Source organism: Mus pahari, chromosome 14 (genome assembly GCF_900095145.1).
Source record: "Mus pahari chromosome 14, PAHARI_EIJ_v1.1, whole genome shotgun sequence".
NCBI classification, from domain to species: domain Eukaryota; kingdom Metazoa; phylum Chordata; class Mammalia; order Rodentia; family Muridae; genus Mus; species Mus pahari.
Window position 1 is genome coordinate 25,904,549 of NC_034603.1, and position 25,049 is coordinate 25,929,597.

The window sequence follows — 25,049 nt, forward strand, 5'->3', positions numbered from 1 at the left end:
ACATGCCTTTAATCCCAGCACGGCGGATTTCTGAGTTCAAGGCCAGCCTGGTCTATAGAGAGAGTTCCAGGACCACCAGGGCTATCCAGAGAAACCCTGTCTCAAAAAAACCAAACCAAACCAAACCAAAAAGACACCCATAAAATGAAAAAGGGGGAGCTGACTGGCTCCGCGGTTAAGGGCACACTGACTGTTCTTCCAGAGTATCTGGGTTCAGTTTCCAGCATCTGCATGGCGACTTACAATCGTCTGTTACATCAGTTCTGGGGGATCCCATACCTCTTCTGACTTCTCAGACATCAGGCACCCTTTCCGTCTTAACATGTATCCACATAAAACAAATACATCTTTTAAAAGAAGGCAGCTAGGAAGGGAAGACATTTCTAGAATATGTAAGCTGAAGTTCAGATGAAGAAAAGGGATTCCCCCCCCCCCCCACATTTCACTGGAAGCAGCAACAGGAACAAAGGAGCTCTCTTCGAGGGGAAGGCTGGGTGTGGACCTGAGCAGTGGTTCCCATGCAGGTTTGGGGAACACAGAAACCTGTTCTTTGGCTCATGGTTCTATGGAATGCTTAAGGAGTTGCCACTGGTATTAAAGGTCCCGGGACCTCCTCCAGCAACACACTCATTTAACATTTGTATTTAATTAATTTATGCATTTTGTAGTACTGAGGCTTTAACGCAGGGAGTGGAGCGTGTTAGACAAGCGCTCTCTCTGCCACTGAGCTATTTCCAGTTGTTCACCCTAAGTCTCTCCAGAGGGTCCACTGATGAACTATATCTTCACGAGTCTTCGTGTTCTGCGTTAGACTCTGCCCTCAACATAAAAAAAACGTCCTTTCCAAGCTTCTGGCTCACGGTGTCAGAACAGATGTTACTCTTTTATCCTGTTACTGTTACTGATGTAGGGCATCATACTTGAGGATGTGACAGCACACCCGCACAGCCTCACCCTGCCACGCCAACACACTCTGATGAAAAAAAGGAAGACGACAATCAGTTGGTCTGTTCAGAAACCGGGACAGAACGTGTGTGTTGACTGGACCTCCTGGATGGCACAGCTCACTCAAGAGAAAAGGGCAGTTCACATCTTTCCTCACCTCTACCAACACAAAGGCCTAGAAGCCTTATCAGGGAAGCTCTGAGACACCCCACAAGGTTTCCAAGGTCTGGAGGCCCCCCTGCCCCTTCCCTGGACTCACTTAAAGTTAGAACAAATCCTCCACCCGTTTCAAACTCTCTCCAAGTCCAGCTGCTTGAAGGAAAAGGTGGCCCAGCCTGCCTGGTCCCTGATTCTCGCTCCTGGAGTCCTCCCCTCCCCCACCACCTTAGTCTCCAAAGACTTACTTGCACCTCATGACTAAAGGCCTGCTGTCAGCCAGGAGCTGAGTGAATGAGGGCAGTGGGCTGGAGAAACATCAGAGAGCAAGACCAAAGGGTCACTACTGTGAGCTACACCCATCGATCCATATTTAAATTCAATTAAAAAAAAACAAAAAAACAAAACCCTGGGTTGGCAAAAGGCTCAACAGGTTAAAGATGCTTGCTGATGAGCCTAACGACTTGACTTTGATCCCCAGGGGCCACAGGATGGAAGAAGAACATTCTGCAGACTGCCTTCTGATCCTCCATACATACAGTGAGGTGCACATGGCCACACACACACACACACACACACACACACACACACACACACACGAATTAGAATTCATTTTCTTTTCTTTTCTTTTTTTTTTAAGATTTATTTATTTATTATATGTAAATATACTGTAGCTGTCTTCAGACACTCCAGAAGAGGGAGTCAGATGTTGTTGAGGATGGTTGTGAGCCACCATGTGGTTGCTGGGATTTGAACTCTGCACCTTTGGAAGAGCAGTCGGTGTCTTATCCGCTGAGCCATCTCACCAACCCTCATTTTCTTTCTTTCTTTCTTTTTTTTTTTTAAGATTTTTTTCTTTTGCTTTCTTTCTTTCTCTCTTTCTTTTCTTCCTCTTCTTTTTTTTTATTTTTGGTTTTTCAAGACAGGGTTTCTCTGTCTGGAACAGACAGAGAACTGGCTGTTATCTTGGAACTCACTCTGTAGACCAGGCTGGCCTCGAACTCAGAAATCCACCTACCTCTGCCTCCCAAGGGCTGGGATTAAAGGCATGTGCCACCACTGCCTGGCTAAGATTTATTTTTATTGTTTTGTAATTCTGTGTATGAATGTGTGCACACAGGAGTGTAAATACCCCAGGAAGAGGTACTTCCCAATGAAGTCAAACCCACCCTTACCCTGTGCCCGTCCAGAGCTGTAGTTATAAGGAGTTGTGAGACACCTGACATGAGTATTGGGAACTAGAATGTAGGTCGTCTGCGAGAACAGAACATTCCCTTAACATCTGAGCCAGGTCTCTAGTGCAGATCCCTTCTCTTGAGTGCTGTGATCACAGGAGTGTGGCACTAGGCCTGGCTCTAGGCTTAGCTTTTGCTCTTGCCCATTTCCTAGTTTGGACATATGGACAGGGCTCATGGTGAGCATATGTCTAATCGATATTTGGTCCACCCGTCTTTCTCCCTTTCCTGCCACTGAGACCCCTTCCCAGCCCCTAATAATCCATGCCATCCTTGAGGTTTGTCTTTCCCCTTCTGAGTACTTTTCTGTATCCATCGTTTTCTAAGTTTTGTCTTTATTTTACTTTCTTTCTTTCTTTAGTGTGTGTGTGTGTGTGTGTGTGTGTGTGTGTGTGTGTGTGTATAGATGGAAATGTCATGGTGCACTGTTGCGGAGGGCTGGGAACTACTTGTATGGAGTCTGTTCTTTCTACCATGTGGGATCTGGGAATGGAACTCAGATGGGCAAGCTTGGTGGCAAGCGTCTTCACCCCCCCCCCATTTCACTTGCCCTGTCCTGTCCTCATTATTGTTATGCAAATGGAGCCCCCTCATTTTTTTGGTGTAGCCCAGGCTGCCCTGGAACTCACTCTGTAGACCAGGCTGCTCTCCCTAATTCAAGAGATTCACCTCTGCCTCCTGAGTGCTGGGATTCATGGCATGTGCCACCACTCACCTGGCGTGGTGACTTTTCCATCTGAGGCTGGATCATTGTCTCTTGTGTTCCCACACATTTCCCTCATGCTCTTACCTGTTGATGATCGCCGAGGCTGATCTAAATCTTGGCTACTAGAAACAGTTTTGTAACGCACAAAGGATATACATTTATCCCTTCTGTCTGTGGACATATCATTTCCTGATAGGTTCCCATAATAGTAGTTCCATTTTATGTTTTTGCAGGAACCACCAACTGACAGTTACAGTAGTTTATACTCCTTTAGCAGTTTATAACAGGTCCTTAATCCCCACATTCTTGCCAACATATATTCTCTCTCTCTCTCTCTCTCTCTCCCTCTCTCTCCCCTCCCTCCCCTCCCTTCCTTCATTTTTTTTTTTAATGAGAGCTTTTCTATTTATTTATGTATGTGAGTACACCATTGCTCTCTAAGTCAGGTGTGACGGACTCTCGATGTCCTTTTTTTGCTTCTCCTTGTTGGCGCTAGAGTGGTGTGCTGTTGCTGGAGGGTAGAGAGGGAGGGACGAGGAAGACAACAGGATAGGAAAGTAAGGACCAGACTGTCCTGGGAAGAACACCAAGCTTCTGAGCAGAGGTGGGACCTGTCAAAGCCCATCAGAGCAGCCCGAGGCTATGTGGTGAACTTCACACAGTAGGTTGGCCAGTCGGAGTCCCACCAGGAGGTAAGCATGGGCTGCCAATGTAGTTTACTTGGCAGTGTATTCAGCCTGCTTGTAAGAAGCTCAGAGTTCAGTCTGTGAACTGAACCATGTACAGAGTCACTGTATGAAGTGTGGTCTGGCTATGGCACTGTCTCACTATAATCCTGGTCCTCAGTGGGTAGAAGGGGGGGAGAGAAATTCAAGGTCACTTTTCAGCTTTGTTGTGAGTTCGAGGCCAGCCTGGGATAAATGAGAACTGTCCTGAGGTCGCTGTGGAAGGCAGGATGGAAAAGAGTTTGCTTAAGTAGAATTGATGGGGCGAAGGTAGGCTGGGGCCAGGTGCAGAATCAGGGGCAAGTGTGTGGAAAGCTGGTGCCTTCTGTTAGCCCTTCTCGACGGCAAACCATCTCATCCTAACTCTGGGCCTCTTTCATCTGTAACTGGGGTGCATCGTCGTCCTACTTGACAGAAAATGGTTGCCCCAGGGTTAGGTGTAATGACAACAGTGTCCTCCCCCACCTCCCTTCACAGGAGAGGTCGCAGAGGCGACCTCAGCTCAGCCTCTCTTCCCAGAAGCTGAAGTCATCGCACAGCTTGTGCCAGAGAGCCTGTGAGTCTCTGGGGCTGGAAAGTGCTCCCCAGCTGGCTTTGTTTGTTCTGGCCAAGGTCTCTCCCCATCTTACCCCCCCCCCAACCCGTTGGCATAGGCAGGACTGTACCCAAGAGCTACCAGAGGAAGTGAGTGGCCTCATACAATTTCTTCCAGAAACCCAAGGTCCTTTGGAAAATTAAACTCTCAGTGGGATAAAATCATGTGTTCAAGGCCAGGTGTGGAGGTGCTACATGCCTGTAATCCTAGTACCTGGAGACAGAGGAAGGAGGATTATAAGTTTATGGTTGGGGCTGGAGAGATGGGTCAGCACTTGCTGCTCTTTCAGAGGACCTAGGTTAGTTCCTGCCATGTTCACAGTAGCTCAGGATCATTTGTACCTCCAACTCCAGGGGATCTGACATACTCTTCTGGTCCTCATGGGTACTAGACTGTACACAGCACACACATATACACAGGCAAGACAACTATACATGTCAGCCATCTATTAAAAAAAAAAGTCTATCAAATAGCACACACCATTAATCTCAGCACTTAGGAGGCAGAGGCAGGCAGATTTCTGAGTTCAAGGCCAGCCTGGTCTACAGAGTGAGTTCCAGGACAGCTAGAGTTACACAGAGAAACCCTGTCTCGAAAAAGCAAAACAAAACAAAACTTAAAAAAAATAAAAAGTAAAAGCAATGCTATCACAGGAGCAAGTGTGCCGCGAGCTAAGGCACGGTAGCTCTTCCTGCACTCATCCCTAGCCCTAAAATAAATAAGACAGAGTAATGATCCTGGGCTAAGGGGGCTGCCTAAAGGCTTCCACAGCTCCAGAGGAGGGGCTCAGGGTACCAGACAGTCGCCTAGTTCCCTGGTCTTCATTCCCAACTCCGTGTCAGTGCAGGAAGTTCTCGGCACCAGGAGCAGAGGTACATATTTAACTACAGAAAGGCATTTAGACTCACTGTGTGCTTTTATCTTTTTTTTTCTTGTCATGGGTAATCTAAGTTATGGATAGAAATATGTAGACAAGACTTACCTTGAATTTCTGATCTCCCTGGCTTTACAACCTGAATGCTAAAGCTATAGGCGAGTACTAACATGCCTGGCTCTAGAAGAAAAAAAAAAGTCTATATTAATTTTTTTTTGTTGTTGTTTGTTTGTTTTCGAGACAGGGTTTTTCTATGTAGTTCTGGCTGTCCTGGAACTCACTCTGTAGACCAGGCTGGCCTCAAACTCACAAATCCTCCTGCCTCTGCCTCCCGAGTGCTGGGATTAAAGGCGTGTGCCACCACGCCCGGCTACCTATATTAATTTTTGATCCTGTCTAGTATTTAGAAAAAAAAAATGCCTGTGTTCAGAATGCTATAGTATGTCAGAAAGCAGAAGTCTGGGCTAGGGATGTGGGATCAGCACTGAGCCTGGAAAGTGCAAGGCCTTGAGTTTGATCCTTAACCCTGCAAATAAAATAAATATCACTGGGATCATTAGCCTGAGTTACTCACTGGTATCCTGGTACAGAATGTGCTTAGCATGCAAGAAGAGACCTACATTCAATCTCTGGTACTGGGGGAGGGGAGGAGAGGTCTGAATTAAGATTCCAGCTCCAGTTCCTGTCTTACAACCCAGCTCCTTTCCCCAGCCCTCCTTTTTGGTGGTGCTACAGAGGAAGCCCAGTTACAGTACTGACCTTCTGTATTTTAATTTTTTATCCTGAGACAATGTCTTGCTATTTAGTTCCAGCTGACCTGGTACTTACTCTGTAGCCCAGGCTAGCCTCAGAGTCTCTCCAATTCTCCTGCCTCAGCATTACAGGCATGTGCTACCACACCTGTCTTGCCCTTCATTACCATTTTTTTAAAAAGATTTATTTATTTATTTATTATATACACAGCATTCTGCCTGCATGTATACCTGCAGGCCAAAGAGAGCACCAGATCTCATTACAGAACATTATGAACCACCATGTGGTTGCTGGGAATTGAACTCAGGATCTCTGGAAGAGCAGACAGTGCTCTTAACCTCTGAGCCATCTCTCCAGCCCTGTTATCATGGTTTTTTTGTTTTGTTTTTGTTTGTTTGTTTGTTTGTTTTGTTTTTTGAGACAGGGTCTCTCTGTATAGCTCTGGCTGTCCTGGAACTCACTTTGTAGACCAGGCTGGTCTTGAACTCAGAAATCTGCCTGCCTCTGCCTCCCAAGTGCTGGGATTAAAGGCGTGCACCACCACGCCCAACGTTATCATGTTTTTAAGATTCTATTTTATTTTGTGTCTGAGTACTTTGCCTTCTAGTATGATTGTGCACCACATGTGTGCCTGGTGCCCAAAGAGGACGTCAGATTCCTTGGGACTGTAGTTATAGAAAGTTGTGAGCCATCTTGTGGGTGCTGGGAACCAAACTTAGGTCCTTCAAAAGAGCAGCCAGCGGTCTTAACCACTGAACCCTCTCTCTAGCCGATGATGATGATGATGTTTGTTTGTTGGTTTCAAGACAGGGTTTCTCCTTGTAGCCCTGACTGTCCTGGAACTCACTCTATAGGTCAGGTTGGCCTGATCTTAGAGACTCCCCTTTCTCTGCCTCCAGAGTGCTGGGATGAAGGGTGGCCACCACCACTGGCTTTCTAGACCTCCATTATTTGAATCTAAGAAAAGCTATTGGATTTGGTTCTGCCATGGACTGACCTTGTGACCTTGGATAAGGAACTTTCATTTCTCTGAACTTCAGTGTCCTTATCTTCAAAACAAGGAGATGAAATAATTATCCAGTCTACCTTCCCAGGGTCGAGTATTTCTAGTTGAGGACAGTCCTAAAAGGTGCTCAGTTCGGAGGTTCCCCCTCCTGCCATCCAATGCCTCTCTCTGTCCCTGGGACAGGACTCAGAGTAGCCATCTCTGAGCCCCAGTTCCCACACAGCAGGGCCTGACCATTTTGTTGGCACCGGCACTGTGAGCTGGGTAGATTTGCCAGCTAGTTCCACGTTACACAAAGCCCTGCTATGCCCACAAGTTGTGGGAGGGTATATCTCCTCTCGATATCCAATTAGTAAGTGCATATGACTTCAATCCCAGCATTTGGGAGGCAGAGGCAGTCGGATCTCTGTGAGTCTGAGGCTAGCCTGGTCTATAGAGGCAAGGCTACACAAAGAAACCCTGTTTCAAGGAGAGAGAGAGAGAGAGAGAGAGACAGAGACAGAGAGAGAGAGACAGAGAGAGAGAGAGAAAAAGAAGAAATTATTTACCAATAACTAAAAGTGAACCCTGGTGGCAAGGTGCAATGATGTGTAGACATGCCACAGTTCTGTTAAGTGCTGCTTAAGCTAGGGGGTGGTGGTACATGCCTTTAACCCCAGCACTCTTGAGGTAGAGGCAGGCAGATCTCTGTGAGTTCCAGGCCAGCCTGATCTACAGAGTGAGTGAGTTTCAGGACAGCAAGGGCTACCCAGAGAAACTCTGTTTCAGAAAACAACAGCAATAACAAAAATACTGGTTAAATTCTCTATTCCCTTTAAACCGTACGTTCCTCAGGGCCTCTCCAAGCGCTGGCTTTAGTGTGTTGCTGCCTAGGGGGCACTTTGGCTGTCTCATTGACTACTTAGACATTAATGTTCCTCTAAGAGAGGGGCTATCAGGGATGGGTGGAGAGATGTCCCAGGCTTGCAGGCAAAGACTGGAGATGGAACTGGGCATCAGATTGCTATGAACACTTTCCCCAGTATCCCTGATGTTCACAGTACCAGTGTCTGGTCTCTAAGAGTCTTTACAGGAAACCTTGCCCCGCAACCCAGGCGACCACCTGTTTTCTAATCCTTCTTTTGGAGAGTTCAACAACCTTCCGGGCGGTTCGGTTCTCAGATTTCTAGATCCAGTCAGTCCCTGACATCTCTCTCTCTCTCTCTCTCTCTCTTTGGTTTTTCGAGACAGGGTTTCTCTGTATAGCCCTGGCTGTCCTGGAACTCACTTTGTAGACCAGGCTGGCCTCGAACTCAGAAATCCACCTGCCTCTGCCTCCTGAGTGCTGGGATTAAAGGCGCGTGCCACCACGCCCGGCCCTGACACGTCTCTTATTTCCAGTATTTTGGGGTCTGAGTTCAAGGAAATCGTCTCTCAGCAATTAAAGAAGCCAATCTCAGTTAAGTGAGGGTGTTGCATCCCTCTGATCCCAGCAGAGGCGGAGACAGGTGGATCCCGTTGTGTCTGAAGCAAGCCTGGTTGCCTGGTCTACAGAAAGTTCTAGGACCGGCAGAGCCCAGAACCACACAGAAAAAAAACCAACCAACCAACCAATCAACCAAAAAACTCCACTTGCAAAACCAAAAGAAAAGGGGGAAGAAAAAAAAAAAACAAACAAAAAACCCAAGGGAAAAAAACTACGCAAAACAAACAAACAAACAAACAAAAAGCCAATGCTGTCTACTAAGTATGTTTCCTGTTTGCTGTGCTTTCCCCCACCTTGTAGTGTAAATTCCGGGAGGACAGGTGCTTGTTAGCCTGGTTTATTGGCAGACCTTTCTAAGAACTTTGCAGGCCCCCAGAGCATAAAGTCAGTAAATATTTATTGAACCAAATGACAGTGAAATTTGAAACCGCCTGGCATAAATGGTTCCTTCGTTTTACAATAGAGAAATCGAGACCCAGGAAGTGGACCTGACCACTGCAGATAACCCCTAACTAACTGCAGTGGGGTCAGGGATAAGATACAAATCTCAGAGCTTTCTGAGTCCCTCAATTAAGTGTCAGTTCAACTCTAAACAATCCTTTAGAAAAAACACAAGCGACTTGAAAGAAAAGCCATTTCCTGCCTATAAAACACTGGGTTTCGAGGGCCTGCCTAGCGTGGTTACTACTGGGAATTCTATTCTCTTTCCGAGGCGCTCGCTGCCCCTATGGGGTAAGAACTCCCTTGGTCCCATTACCAGTGCCCTGGCCAGGCTGCAGCTGGGCCAAGGTCATCGGAGTGGGCCAAGCCACGCACAAGAGGCGGTCAAAGAAGCCCTCTGCATCACTAGCCAAGTCAGGGCTGACATAGTAAAAGGCCCCTACGCGGAGCCCCGAGAAACACTTGTCACCAGCGTCAGCAGGCCCGGCTGGCCGCGTGGCCAGGTCCCATGTGCTCCACCTGCGGCCGTTCTGGGGCGCTGGCCCTTTAAGGCTCCTCCCCCACCCCCGCCCTCCGAAGTTGCATCAGGCACGTGCTCGCCCCCGTTCGCTTGCCGCGCCGCAGGAATGGCCGCCGGGGGGCGGGTCCGGGGCGGGACCTTCCGCCCTGCGCGCGCGCGCCCGCCGCCGCGCCGTCCCCGCCCCTCGCGCGCCGCGTCGCGAGGCGCGCGCCCGCCCGCCGCCCGCCGCGGATCGCGTGGTCTGGCTCGGCTCTCCGCGCCGCTCCCCCCCTGGCCGCCCGCACCACTGCAGCCCCCCGAGCCGCCCCGGGCCGGGGGCGGGGGGACGCAGGCCGCGGACCGAGGTCGGCCAGGCCGGCCAGGCGCGCCGGAGCCCTCTGCCCGGCGCGCCGCTCAGCGTCCGCCCGTCCGCGCCGCCCCGCGTCCGCGCGGCCCGGGCCCCGGCGCCCCGCCAGCGGCCTCGAGCGGGGCCCGCGGCGCGCCCGGCCCCTCCGCGCAGATGGCCACTCAAGTGGAGCCGCTGCTGCCGGCGGGCGCCCCGCTGCTGCAGGCCGACGAGCACGGCCTGGCGAGGAAGAAGCCGGCGCCCGACGCCCAGGCCGAGTCGGGCCCGGGCGACGGCGGCGGTGAGCCCGACGGCGGAGTCCGCAGGCCGCGGCCCGCCTGCGCCAGGCCTGGCCGCGACGGCGCGGAGCACGAGAGCCCGCGGCCACCCGCAGGTGCGGAAGCCCCAGCGGGAAGCGACGGCGAGGACGGCGGCCGGCGTGACTTCGTGGAGGCACCGCCGCCCAAGGTGAACCCGTGGACGAAGCACGCGCCGCCGCCGCCGCCGCCGGCCGCGGTGAACGGACAGCCGCCTCCAGGTGGGTCTGCGCGGCGCGGCGCGGCAGTGGCCCGCGCAGTGACGCGGGCGTTTCCCTCGGAGCGGGGCTACCGGGGCCGCAGCGGTTGGTGGCAACGGCATGCCTCGGGCCTACTGGGCCGGGCGGGGCCGCTCGGTGTGCCCTGTGCTCCCTATGCGCTTCGGAGCCTCGAGAGTGCGTGTTCAGCGAACATGTGTCACGGCACCGAGCGGGGCCTGGCTTTGAACTTTGTGCTTTGGGGAGCCGGGTGAAGCGTGGGGAGCGCGGTCCCCTGCGTGCCCGGGAGCCGGTTGCGGCCCGCGGCGACGCGAGGGGCGTGTGTGGCGGCGAGGGAGTGGCCGCGCCGGTGCGGGGCGGGCGGGTGACAGTTGGGCGCCATGCGCCGTGCCAGGACTGTTCGCAGCGCTCGCCGGCCGGAGCTGCGCGCGGGGCTCCCCTCCCCCGCTGAGCCCGGGTGGGAGGTTGGAATCCTAGCCGGGCGCGATCGGCGTGGGCATCTAGTGGCGCACCACTCGGGCACAGCCTCCGCTTGGGTACTCCCGGGTGTCTGGTAGTGAGCATGGCCCTTGAGTTTGACCGTCGGAGTCCTGGTACTTTTACTTTAAAAAAAAAGAAGAAAACTTGCTATGGAGCTTCGGTGTGGTTGCCTAACCTAAGCTGGGCACCGAGGAAGTCGGAGCTAGCCGCTTTCAGGTTCAAGAGTGCTGGAAAGTGTAGGCCTAGCTAGCCCTGGGGGAAACCAGCACGTTGGTTGCCCTTTCGATTTCTCTTAGGGTTGCTTCATAAGGAAGAGGGCACATGGGGCTGGAGGGGGGGGTGTTGTAGTACCAGAGTTTCCCTCTTCTTCTCCTTCCCTTCCCGAATCCTCTTATGCAAGGGGCAGTACTGAAACCTCCATTTTCTTTCATATCCTCGTTTTCCACCCACAGAGTGGGGGAATCAACTTTAAGACGCTCTTTGGTCCTGCCCCTCTTTAAATTCAGAGGTATAATCATCCTCTCGAGCCGCGCTCCTCAGAAGTTTAAATGAGGCTGTTCGCTCAGTTCGCCGCACTTAGCTACTGGTGAACCTGCCTTGTGGGTTTTAAATCAGCTGTGACATCAGGCAGGATTGGGTGCCTGAGCTGGCATTTTGTGTAAAGCCATGGGCCCTTGATAGCTTGCGTCATAGGAGTTATTGATCGTGGGAAGAAGACAGTTTGGCTGGCATCTCAACTTTTCCTCAGGATAAAGCCAATCTCAATTTAAGTGACCAAAGCACACGTTTTAGGTATGGTATATCTGTTCTGTTCCTGTGTGTGTGTGTGTGTGTGTTTATAATCTTACCAGTTGGTTTTGATAGAATCTTTGGAGTGGTTTTTTGACAGATTTACCAGAATTAATCCAGTAGCTTCTGAATTTAAGCTTGTTAAGACCTTGGTGCTTTTTAAAGTAAATTCTGTGATTGGGTTGTCTGTCTGGTAAGGTTAGGTGGTGGCCTTATCTCCTCAGCCAAAGGGATCTGTAGGTCCCTTTTCAGCTCTGATTTTATCTTTAAATGTGTCACCAGTGAAGTGGTTGTGTGGTCTTGGGATTTTTATGTTCTGCGATGCATATGTTTTTGGGAGTGTACAGAGTCTCGTAAGCAAGCTGAGCTTTCCAAAGCTTGCTTGCTGCAAATGCCTATTTTTAGCCTTCTTTTGGCTCAGATGCTGGTGTTTTAGTATTTAAGGGACACAAGCAGTAACTAGTAATAAAGTATGTTTTACCCTTTCTTCCTTCCATGTGGCCTTTTCTATCTTGTTTAAGTCTCTAAGTTCTAGGTTTGTATTGAGGAGAGGGGAAAGTGAAGGCATGGTCTTAGTGTAGCCTGGAACTTGGCTTGGAACTTAATCAAGGCTGGTTCTAAACTCCTGATTCTCCTACCTCTCTGCCTTCCTATACCAGGTTTTAACCCCTCCCCATCCCCACCCCCGTGTGTTTGTTGTTCCTTAGTTCCGGTTTTATTCTTTCTTTATACATACATTATGGACCTACTGCAGTTTCCCCTTCATTTTTCCCCCACTCCACCCCACTCCACCTCCATTTTAGATTTATGGGTTTTTTTTTTTTGTTTTGTTTTTTGTGTGTGTGTGTGTGTGTGTGTGTGTGTGTGTGTGTGTGTGTGTTTCTGGTTTTTTGAGACAGGGTTTCTCTGTAACCCTGATTGTCCTGGAACTCACTCTGTAGACCAGGCTGGCTTCGAACTCAGAAATCTGCCTGCTCTGTGTGTGTGTGTGTGTGTGTGTGTGTGTGTGTGTGTGTGTGTGTTTTTCTGGTTTTTTGAGACAGGGTTTCTCTGTAACCCTGATTGTCCTGGAACTCACTCTGTAGACCAGGCTGGCTTCGAACTCAGAAATCTGCCTGCTCTGTGTGTGTGTGTGTGTGTGTGTGTGTGTGTGTGTGTGTGTGTGTGTTTTTCTGGTTTTTTGAGACAGGGTTTCTCTGTAACCCTGATTGTCCTGGAACTCACTCTGTAGACCAGGCTGGCTTCGAACTCAGAAATCTACCTGCCTCTGCCTCCCAAGTGCTGAGATTAAATGCCTGGCCCTGCTAGGTTTATGGGTTTAAGTTTTTGGATTTGTCCTTTTGGACACCCTCTCAAACAGTATTATTTCCATTCTTTCCCTTTATTCCAGCCATACCCCCTCTCAATCTGGAGTGCCCAAGTGGGAAGAGGTGCATAGATTTTGGGGTCAGTCTGCACGTGCTCTTGTTAGCTCTGTCTCTTGTTAGCTGAGTCTCACCGTCCTCATTTGAACAACAGGGAATAGTTTATGATGTGCATGCCTCTCCGGATAGTGGTGAGCCTTCACTGTCATAACAGTGCTGCTCAGCCTTCCTAGTGCAGTGACCCTTTAAATACAATTCCTCACTCCTGGTGACCCACCCCCCAGCCATAAAGTTATTATTTTTGTTTTTTCCAGACAGGGTTTCTCTGTATAGTCTCAGCTGTCCTGGAACTAACTCTGTTGACCAGGTTGGCCTTGAAATCTGCCTGCCTCTGCTTCTCAGGTGCTGGGATTAAAGGCATGTGCCACCACTGCCAGGCATAAAATTATTTTTGTTGCTACTTACTTCATAACTAACTTTGCTACTGCTGTGAATCATGATGTAAATATGTTTTCTGGTGGTCTCTGGTGAACTCTGAAACAGCTTAAGAACTGCTGCTTCAGTACCTAAGAGATTATGGGACCTTCAGGAACTTTTATGTGCGTCTTTTTTTTTTTAAACTTGTGAAAGAAGGCAGAGAATGCACATCTTTTATTTTTTGTGTACAGTTTAGCACCCCCACAAGAAATAGTTTGCTTTAAAGTTGACCTTTGAACTGGGTGTGGTGGTTCACACCTGTGATCCCTGCAGAAGAGTGGTTGGTCATGGCAGAAGGATGACTGAGAAACCAGGGCATGGAGATACTTTAAAAAACCAAACAGCTGGGCTGGAGAGATGGCTAAGTGGTTAAGAGCACTGACTGTTCTTCTAGAGTTCAATTCCCAGCAACCACATGGTGGCTCACAACCATCTGTAATGGGATCTGATGCTCTCTTCTGGTGTGTTTGAAGGGAGCAACAGTGTACTCACATACATAAAATAAATAAATCTTTAAAATTGCAAAAAAAAAAAAAAAACCAAAACCAAACAACTAAAACAAACAAAAAACCCCACCCTTTTATGCACCCTTACAATAAAAATTCACATAAAACAATTACTTCTGGGGCTGGAGAGATGGTTCAGTGGTTAAGAGCATGGATTGCTTTTCCATTGGTCCCAGCAACCACATGGTGGCTCACAACCATCTGTAATGGGATCTGATGCCCTCTTCTGGTGTGTCTGAAGAGAGCTACAGTGCACCCACATACATTAAATAAATAAATCTTTTAAAAAAAGAGTTACTTGCCGGGTGTGGTGGCGCACGCCTTTAATCCCAGCACTTGGGAGGCAGAGACAGGTGGATTTCTGAGTTCGAGGCCAGCCTGGTCTACAGAGTGAGTTCCAGGACAGCCAGGGCTATACAGAGAAACCCTGTCTTGAAAACCAAAAAAAAAAAAAAAGTTACTTTTGATTGGATGGAAAGCATATGCATGGACAGATGGACAGTCATCGTCTTATTCTTGTATCTTTTTTTGTGTGGCATGTGGAAGTGAGAGGACATTCATATTCATTCATTCATTCAATTTTTTTGTGGTAGAGTTTCTCTGGGTAGCAGCTCTGCCTGTCTTAGAATTCTATAGACCACTAGACCACAGGCCTTGAATTCAGAGATCCACCTGTCTCTGCCTCCCCAGTGCTGGGATAAAAGGCGCTACCACTCTGCCCAGCTCTGCCAGGACATTTTACAAGCATCTGTTCTCTTTCCATCATACACGGGCCCTGTGAACTGAATTCAGGTTGTCAGGCTAGTTAGCAAGTGCTTTTAAAAAAACAAACAAACAAACAAACAAACAAACAAAAAACCCTACTGAGCCATTTTACCCAATCTTGGTATCAATACACCTCTCCCCCTATTCTTTGAGTAACAGCCCAGGAACTCACTCTGTAGACCAGGCTGGCCTCAAACTCAAGAGATCTGCCTACCTCTGCCTCCTGAGTGCTGGGATTAAAGGTGTGCTCCACTACACCTGGCTGTAACTAACAACTTTAACGGTAGGTCAGTCACTCAAAGCAATAAGTTTTTTTTTTTTTTGTTTTTTTTTTTTCATTTGTTTTGTTTTTTCAAGTCAGGGAGGGGTTCACTGTGTAGCTTAAGCTGGCTTTGAACTAAGAGACCCACCCTGCCTTCCTGAGTGCTGGGATCAAAGGGTTCATCACCATTGCCTGGATGAAATGACTACTTTTGCCTTGGAATGTGGTATAATGATGGTGAGACCTTCATGCTTTTGCTGTCTGAAGCTGAGAATAGAGGCATGCCCACCATTCACTTCTAGCAATGATGATTTTTTTTTTAAAGCAAATGAAAAATAACTTAATTTTCTTTATGTACGATGATGCTTTGTATATATGTATGTCTGTGAGGGGTTGGACTCTCCGGAGTTAGAGGCAGTTGTGAGCTGTTGTGTGGTTACTGGGAATTGAACCTGGGTTCTTTGGAAGAGCAGCCAATGCTCTTAACCACTGAGCCATCAGTATCTGCCTCTCCCTGGGTATACTGAGAAAGCTTGTGCCTCAGCTGGGGCTAGAATCTTTGAGAGTGCTTCATTTCTGTTTGTGTGAGTTTCTTTGAGACAGCTGATGATTGCAGTCCAGGTTACAAAGCCAGCTAACTGATGGTATCCTGGGACCCTGTTCTGGTCTGCCCCTAACTAGGGCCTCTCAAAGTCATTAGATCTTCAAACTTCTGGGTCTGGAAACTGGGTTTACACTTTTAGTCCCTAGCTAAGTTTCTAAGTTGCTGGGTAATCTTGGAACTGTGTATCTCTCTGAGCCACTATTAATTTACTCCTCTAAAGAAGAATAATGGCAATGGTTTTGGAGCATTGTGAGAATTGAAGGTGGTAAATGTTTACAAAGCTCTTAGTACTTGTGTCAGACACAGTGGGAGCCCTTAAATATTGCCTGTAGTAAACACTGTTTAAAATTATTTTTGTGGGGCCAGTGAAATGGCTCAGTGGATGAAGGCACCTGGTACCTTCTAACCCTGAAGATCTGAGTTAGACCTTCAGGACCCATGTGGTTGATAACTTCAAGTTGTACTTTGACGATACACACAGAAATAAAAAGTAGTATTACTTACGTGATAAATAGTCATTGTGTCTAAACCCCACTCAATCCCACTGACAAGCATGGGTCTTTCTGACTTATTTCTTCATTTGCAGGGAATTAGATTAGATCTAAATGTCTTCTAGGTTCCAGTGTTAAAACTGTTCTCCCTGTTAGAACCTCAAGCCCACTCCACTCATCAAAGCAAAATTAAAGTGGAGGTTTAAATGCATGTGTTTTCAAATCTACCAATGTGATTGGGAGCTCCTGTCTTGACTCTAAGCCTCATAAAGGCTGGAGAGAGACTCTTGGTTTCATTAACTGAGGGTGGTAGTTTGGGAGGACATGTGGTGAAGTGATTGACCTTATTGTATGGTCATAGAAAGCTTATAACAGCACTTGTGAAATACCTCCCACCCACAATGCCTTGAGAAAATAGGATGACCTTGAGGTCCTCATCCTAAGTACTGGAATTAAAAGTTTGTGTGGCTGAGGTTATCCAGTGTTTAACTAGAAATTCTGGGTTTTTTTTGTTTGTTTGTTTGCTTTGGTTTTTTTTAAAAAATATTTATTTATTTATATGTAAGTACACTATAGCTACCTTCAGAAACTCCAGAAGAGGGAGTCAGATTTCGCTACAGATGGTTGTGAGCCACCATGTGGTTGCTGGGATTTGAACTCAGGACCCTTGGAAGAGCAGTCGGCGCTCTTAACCGCTGAGCCATCTCACCAGCCCTGTTTTGGTTTTTCGAGACAGTTTCTCTGCATAGCTCTGGCTGTCCTGGAACTCACTCTGTAGACCAGGCTGGCCCATGAGATGTTTTGAAGCAGGGTGTGGTAGCTCGTGTCTGTGCTCCCAGTAGGGAGATACTGAGGCAGAAAGAGTTTTAGCTCAGATTGGGCCAGCGTGAGATTAGTCCCAAGCAAATAGTCCCTTTGACTTGAGGAGGTCTGATCATCTTAGGTTTATTAGGAAGTTATCCTGTCTTAGTATATGCTCATCCACTTGTTTTGAGTTTGTTAGGTTATGCAAACGAGCACTAAGCACTGTTAGTACAACTTGAGTAAATGAGGCTTAAGACTTTATTCGCCCTGGTTCATGTGACCTTTTCTTCTGAAGAAGGCACAGTTAGGATTCTTTATCAGGGAAGGAGAGGTGACTCTGGCCCTTGGGGATGGGGTAGTTACATGCTCTCGAATTCTGAACCTCCTGAGAGACTGAATCTTGGCTTACCCCTCTAGGTCTGAAGTGGGTCCCAAGGCAGAGTCAGCATTTTCTGCTGTTACTCAGCATCTCTTTTTCCCTTCCCTGGGAAACAAGCAGAGAGAAGGAGCAGTGCCCCAAACCACAAAGCCCTCTTAAAAATGGAGAGCTGGGGATGGGAGTGCCCCGTTCACAAAATCCAAGAGGAGATCACAGGGGTAATTAGCTGTTGGCTCTGGAAGGGTTTTCAGTCCAGGCTCATAGACCTCTGTTGGCTGGTCCAGAGTGATCTCACAGACGTGTCCAGGAGAGAGGGCGACTTTAACCTTCTAGGCCTGAGGTTTTGTTAACAGCTAATGAAGTGGAGGGAGAAGCTGAAGAAATTTAAATTAGAACTTGGGCAGAGTGTGTCTTCCCTGTCTTCTTTCTGCCTTCCTTCCTAGCTTGCCCACACAGGAGTAGTTGACTCACAGCCAGAAGGTTCATTCCATAACTAGATCTGTGTAGTCTGAGGTGATTATTGTCTTGGGGATGGGTATGTCATGCCTTTCCTAGATGGGAAGGAGGAGCCATGAGTCTGGTGAATTTTGAGATGGCTAGCTTCCTGTGGTGGGTGACTGAGGTGTCTCCTTGAAGGTTTTCCATGAAATAATAGGGACCTTTGTTATTTAGCTGAGTCTTTCGACTGGCTGAGCTCTTGGTGTGGCGAAGGGCCTTCCTGGTGAACTATGTTGACCACCAGAGAGGGTGGGGGGAGGGGAGGAGGGGTGTCCATGCATGCATCATCCTACAGTAGCCAGGATGTATGGTTTTTTAAATTTGTTTTACTCTTTAAAACAGTCATTGTCTCAGCAGGTGCTCCTTAATCTGATTCCTATATGAAAAGCAGAGATTTGGCAGCTCTGAGTGTTGAGAGAAACTTGAGAGAAACTTGAGGCCATCCTGCACTGTTTTTGTCAAGGTGCATCTAATTCGTCTGGACAATCCTTTTCAGGCCATAAAAGTTGCTTCTAGATCTAGATAGTCCTTTATATTCTGAGTGTCTGAACTATAACTCATCCCAGCTGTTGTCAGTTCTTTCCTGTCTCCTGTTAACGTCTGCTCAGAACCCTCGGGCTTTTCAGAACAAGAGTCCTTAGCTTGGCCCAAGACTTCCTGAGCTGAGTCCCCTACCCATCATGCACTGTATATCACTTTCTTCCTTCCTTCCCAGGAGTGACTGTAGTGTGTCTGGTATGCTTTTGCTTTGGGTCTTTGGTTCTGGGTTTTCCTCTGGGTTGATGTCATGGTGTGGCCTTCCCAGACCACCCTGCACAGTCTCGAAACCCTGGCCCTGGACTGCATCCCCTCCTTGTGACCTTGCTTTGTCTTTTTAGCTTTGTCTCTGTTTGGTTAAGCTGTCCCTAGCACTACAGTCAAGGCTGACAGGTTGTAGTGGCAGCTCAGTGAACACATACTGATAAGCAGGTGGATGGGTGGTGTGCTTTGTGGGTTTGCTGTGTGTGAGATGTTGAAGATACTATAGTAGATAGGAAGGCATGTACCTAAAGTTAAGTGTGAAAGAAAGTGCCACGTGAGAAGAGCATATGTCGTGCAGCCCAGGCATCCTGTGCAGTTCAGCTCAGAGTTGCTGAGGACAGGGCTGAGCTGACATGGGAAGGGTGAGTGGGGTTGCTGAGAAAAGCCTGGGATCACTTCATTGTTGGTTGAGAGCAGGGTGGGCTCAAGGAGCTGAATTCCCTGTGGTTGGAGTATAGCCAACTAGAAAGATAGGCAGTCCTGCTTCATAGGAGTGCCAGGTCCCAATTTTAGCAGAAGTCCATGGGTAGGCAGCCTTAGGGGATTTTAAGTGAAAAGAGATGTGGTCAGATTTTCCTTTTACAAGATGACTTTGGCAAAACTTCTTACTTTAAGGTAAATGGTTTAGAGTTTCATGTCTGATCCTTTGGACTACAATTCCCAGATTACAGAAAGGAGCCCCACATGCTATACTGCTCCCCAGCCACTTTGCAGCACAGTCCCAGGATGGATCCCAGGTGTGGTTTTCTACATGTCTGAAGTCAACTGAGTTAACACCTGTGCTCAGATACAGGCAGTTTGCATTGTCTTGGAGAGGTGGCTAAGTGTCTTCATGAGAAGACTGGCCTAAGGAGGTGGGCTTTGTTTCAGTCCAGAACCTAGTTGTCAGCTCTATTCGGGTAGTTGTGCCCTGGTGTTTAGTTTTCCTCCCTCCCCTTCCCCCCACCCCCTCTTTTTGTTTTTTCCAGACATGGTTTCTCTGTATAGTTCTAGGCTGTCCTGGAACTCACTCTGTGGACCAGGCTGGCCTCGAACTCAGAAATCCGCCTGCCTCCGCCTCCCGAGTGCTGGGATTAAAGGCGTGCGCCACCACGCCCGGCTACCCCTCCTCTTTTTTAAGAGAATGGGAATTACTAAAATTGGAAGAGGCTGCAAAGATAGAATCCTCCTTTGCAGGGTACTTCATTTGCAGAACAACTTAGATGGGAGGTGCTTGGGCTCTGGATTTTAGAGGGTTCAGTCTTGAGACTTGGTTACTTTGGTATGAGACGGGATGAGTGTAGGACAGGAGAGGTCTGTAGAGGAGGAGAAGACTGCCACCTCCTGGGAACAGAGAGTGAGGAATACACTGGGCACATTGCCAGTCACCTACTTCAGCTCAGTCTCCACTAAAACATTTTTTTGTTGTTGTTTTTTTGTTTTGTTTTTGAGACAGGGTTAACTAAAACATTTCTAAAGTCTAATTTCTAATTTCTAAAATTGTGCCACGCCTGTAGGGGACATTTTATTCAAACCATGGCACTCAACCTACTAGGACCTGTAGGTGAAGGTGAGTTTAGCTGAGAGTGTGCAAGAGTTTCGCAGGAGCCTGGCCCAGAAACTGGGGTTTTAGTTACTCTCGAGGCCTTGGATTTGGCCTTTTATTGCTTACCAGGATATTGTTGAAGCCATTCTTCCTCATGACCCAGCATCTTCTATCACTTTTCCTAGAATTTGGACCTGTGCATAGAAAGGAAGGTAGTAGTTGCTGTCATGTCTTTTAACTGGTTTTCCTCCTGACCCTGCCCTCTGCTGGTTTATCATAAAGGTGAACTTAAGAACCTTTTAAGAGGCAGGAGGATTTATCAGTGTGACATGGAGGAAGAGGTTGGATATACCACGTGGCAGACATGGACTAAAATAAACAGGTTAAGTTAAGAGTTTGTTGGGAGGTTAAAAAAGAAAAAAAAGAACCTTTTAAGTAGCCCAAATGGAGGTGGGGTGTGTGAATGTGTCCCCTCACCTGCCCAGTTAATTGCCTGTGTTTTGAGGTCAGAACACAACTTGCAGGAGTTGGTGTTTGCCACTATGTGTGTCCCAGGGATTGAAGTCAGTTCTCCTTTACCTGAGCCATCTTATGCCTCCCCACCCACTCCAAATTGGCTCTTGGAATTTTTAGACGAGCCTGGGTGCTTTGTGGTAAAACTGCCCATTTAGTGCTTTGGTATCTTTCCACAGCTTCAGATTTGTTGCAGACAAGTCTCCTTTCCTATGTATGAGAAAAAGTCAGTTGGCATTAGTAGCATAGTCTTGAAGTTAAGTCCTATCATCTCAGTGACCTTAATGGTTAAGTTTTGGTGTAGGTGTGGGGGAGCATTAGTGTATTTGACTTGGTCAGTTGGTAACTTTGAACAGTGTCCCCAAGGTGCTCAGCCTTTTTTTTTTTTTTTTTTTTCCTTCTCCCCACTAACTATTGAATAGTTAGGTGGTGATTTCCTGAAGAACCTTTTGATTCAGAAAGTTTCTAGGCTCTATTAGCTGCCAATGTCTTCCTCACCTTCAAATTAAGGAGGGCCTTTTATCTGAAAGAAAAAGGTCAGGAGTAGTGTGGTGGTGCACATCTTTAATTCTGGATCCAGAAGGGAGGCAGAAGGTTATCATGAGCTAGAGGCCAGTCTGAGATACTACAGCAAGAGCCAGACTAGGTGGAGCTACGAGCCACAGCAAAAACAAACAAACAAACAAACAAAGTCTGGACAGCAGTGGCAAGTGAATGTGTCTCTGAGTTTGAGGTAAGTATGGTCTACATAGGGTATTCCAGGCCAGTCCGGACTTTTGAAACTCTGTTAAAAAGAAAAAAGTCACAAAGTGTCTGCCTGTGTCTACATCTCATGCCCAGCTTTGCCTCCTGACAGCTAGCTAGCTAGCTTGCCTTTTTTGTTTTTGTTTTTGTTTTTGTGAGACAAGGTTTCTCTGTAGCCTTGGCTGTCCTGGAGCTCACTCTGTAGACCAGGCTGGCCTCAAACTCAGAATTTCACCTGCCTCTGCCTCCTAAGTGCTGGGTTTAAAGATGTGTGCCATCACTGTCCGGCCAACAGTTTTAAATTTGCTTTAAGGATACTTTATTTTTTTCTCTTTTTAAATATGATGATGCAGCAGCAGCTGCTGCTTCTTCTTCTTCTTCTTCTTCTTCTTCTTCTTCTTCTTCTTCTTCTTCTTCTTCTTCTTCTTCTTCTTCTTCTTCTTCTTCTTCTTTTTTTGTTTTTTTGAGACAGGGTTTCTCTGTATAGCCCTGGCTGTCCTGGAACTTACTCTGTAGACCAGGCTGGCCTTGAGCTCAGAAATCCACCTGCCTCTGCCTCCCAAGTGCTGGGATTAAAGGCGTGTACCACCACACCCTTAAGGATACATTAAAGGAACCATCTGTATTTCAAAATTGGGGAAATGCGGCAGGTATGGTGGCACACAGGCTTTGCTGTATTCCCTACATCTGGGAGGAAGAGGCAGGGGGATTTCTTTGAATTTGAGGCTAGCTAAGACAGCCAGAACTGTTAGAGACCCTGTCTCAAAAGACCTACCTCCAGAAAAAAAGCCTAAACTATCAGTCTAAGCGTAGGGATATCCAACTTTGCTTTCAAAAAACTAAAAGGACAATGCGTAAATCTATGCTGAATTGCATGTGATACTGGGTGAGGGGCTATGGTCTGCCAGTAGCTGTCTACTTGCAACCCACTGCTAGGCCCTGCAGACCCTCAAGTTTGCATCCTTCATGAGGCTTCCTCCTAGCATGAGGCCTGTGGGTCCAGATACTGTGCTGTCACATCTTTTAACTGGAAGGGAAGCCAAGGAGTAGCCTTGTAGAACAGTTGAGAGGAGTTGTTAGATGTGACTCGAAAGCTCTCCCATCTTCTAAGGGAGAGCAAGTGTGGTGAAGACCTGATACTAAGAACATTGTGGCCTGCGGCCCTGGAGCAAAGCTGAGGATGAAGGAACTTGTGTTAGTTAGGCTCCAGGTAGCGTTTCCATTTCATCCCTTCCGGTGGACTGGGTATATAAATAGCATCATTGGTTTCAGTCTGTTAAAGCCCCATGTATGCCTGTTATCTTGTAGGTGTGAGAAGGACTCTACAGGTGTTTAACTATCACAATGGAAAGGGGAAAGAAAGATCCTGAGTAGAAGCCTTGTAAAGTGTGATTCTGTTTAGGGAAGGGAGCCAAAGCTCCTTGGAGCATTTCTTTGGACAGAGGCTCCTCCCAGCAGTGCTGTTCTGTGCTCCCTGTAGTAGGGAAGGTAGGAGGTCAGCTGTTAGCTCAGCTGTGCATCTCACTGAAAGACTTGGGCGACTTTACTGAATTAACCCACTTCCTTTCCTGCTTCCTGTGAATGGAAGTGGTTGAGTCACAAGGTCTTTCAAGACTTTCCTATTAGGATTAAGTTTGCTATATCAATTGAGTCAGAAGTTGAGACCCTGGTTGTTGAGATATCATTTAGAGACTCAGATGGACCAGCTTTCCTCCTCAGAGTAAGGCAATGGGACTCGGGCTGCCCTAGGTCGTGAGTAGCAGTGATGGGAACTTGGAAGGATTCTTAAATCCCATGTCTAGTTCAATAGGATCATTCCTGAGAAATTCCCTTCTGGCCTGAACATGTAGGGCTGGTAGAAGCTGGGGTCCAAGAGTTAATCAACTTAGCAGAATCTAGGCAGATCTAAGAGGCTCACTAGTATCCAATGTTCAGGCTTGTTCAAACAGGCCCCATGGCTTGAACTTAACCTTTGTGTGACAGGAACTGCTTGGCTCCCATCAGTTTGAACAGCCTACTAAGAGTTAGGCCTTGGAAATTCTGCTGTGCACTAGATAGAGAGGCCTGGCCTCATTGTTTACATTCCCACAGGGAAGCAGTGAACTACCAATTATCGTTTCCTGCCTACATCACCTTTCCAAACAGCAGCTCAAAGTAATCAGCCATCTTGAGGGTGTGGTGTACAGTCCTGTTATCCCAGCTACTTTGGAATCAATTTTCATAGGGAAGGGAAGTATTGGGCAGAGGCTGTTAAGGTGTTGGCATGATCAGAAAGATAATTCTAACCAGAGTGCAGTCAGGATCCTCCAAGGACAGAAATGGCCTGTGTAGATGAGGAGGGCTCAGATTTCCAAGGGGGCTCTGCACTCTGTTGTGGAGGCAGGAGAGCAGGGACTGCAGCATATGCTTGAGATTCCTCAGGTCTGTGGAGAACGTTGAGTGGGGAGCAAGGTGGAAGCAGAAAGGCCTGCAGGAAACGCAGGTAAATCAGAGTAGGAGATAAGGAGCTACTTGCTGGACATTCATTCTTTGCTTCCTTTCTCCCCTCCCCCATTTTGATACTTAGTAACAAAAAAATGTTCTAGACAGCCGGGCGGGTGGCCACGACTTCGATCCCAGCGCTGGGGAGGCAGAGGCAGGCGGATTTCTGAACTCGAGGCCAGCCAGCCCTGTCTACAAAGTGAGTTCCAGGACAGCCAGGGCTATACACAGAAACCCTGTCTCGAAAAACCAAAAAAAAAGAAAAAAAAAAAAAAAAAAAAAAGACAAGGATTGAGCCAAAATTACAAGATTAATTAAGGGTTAAAGTTGTTTTTAGCTCTGTTTCTTAGAGACTTTAAGCAGTCAGAAAGTTGTTTTGTTTGGTCTAAAATAGGACTTGAATCATGGTATTCAAGTGAGATTTCAACAAAAAAATTTTTTTTTGTCTTCTGTCAAAGAAGACTGTAATCAGGATTTTCATTTGTACCTGCAAGTTAGGAAATGTGTGGGCCTGGAGAAGGTTCAACCAGTTAATAGCACTTGCTGCTCTTGCAGAGGACCCCAGATGTGTTTCTTGCACCCACTAGGGCTGGTTCATGGTCTTTGTAACTTTAGCTCCAGGGTATCTAATACCCTCTTAGCCTCTGAGAGCACTGTACTCAGTGAGTATACACGCATGCATGTGAACACATAATTTAAAATAAAATACATCATTTCTATTTCTTTCTTGTTTGTTTGTTTGTTTTGTTGTTGTTGGTGGTTTTTCAAGACAAGGTTTCTTTGTGTAGCCCTGGCTGTCCTGGAACTCACTTTGTAGACCAGACTGGCCTCGAACTCAGAAATCTGCCTGCGCTGGGATCAAAGGCATGTGCCACTATGCCCGCCTTGTTTTGTTTTGTTTTTTAAAGAATTATTTTATGAATGAGTATACTGTTTGCTGTCTTCAGACACACCAGAAGAGGGCATCAGATTTCATTACAGATGGTTGTGAGCCACAATGTGGTTGCTGGGAATTGAACTCAGGACCTCTAGGAAGAGCAGTCAGTGCTCTTCTTAACCATTGAGCCATCTCTCCAGCTCAGGTGGTGGTGGTGGTTGTTTTTTGACAGGGTTTCTTTCTGTATCCCTGGGTGTCCTGGAATTTACTGTATAACCCAGGCTGGCCTTGAACTCAGAAATCCACTTGCCTCTGCCTCCCAAGTGCTGGGATTAAAGGCATGCACCACCACGCCCGGCAAAATGGATTTTTTAAAAAAAATTATTTTTTTTTCTTTTTCTTTTTCTT

The 25,049-nt window shown here is 47.6% G+C and overlaps 1 protein-coding gene across 2 annotated transcripts in view; it reads left to right on the top strand.

Annotated features, from left to right (window-relative positions):
- The window catches only part of Larp1 (La ribonucleoprotein domain family member 1), an 88,395-nt gene that overhangs the window by 26,351 nt on the left and 36,995 nt on the right, over nucleotides 1–25,049 (top strand). Inside the window, exon 1 of one of the 2 annotated variants that reach the window (XM_021212647.2) lies at nucleotides 9,847–10,284. The exons of the other annotated variant lie outside the window; for it this stretch is intronic. Within the exon in view, the coding sequence (XP_021068306.1) occupies nucleotides 9,921–10,284 (364 nt within the window). The 5' untranslated portion in view covers nucleotides 9,847–9,920. Of the gene's footprint in view, nucleotides 1–9,846; nucleotides 10,285–25,049 lie in introns of those variants that run through there. 2 annotated transcript variants of the gene reach the window in all.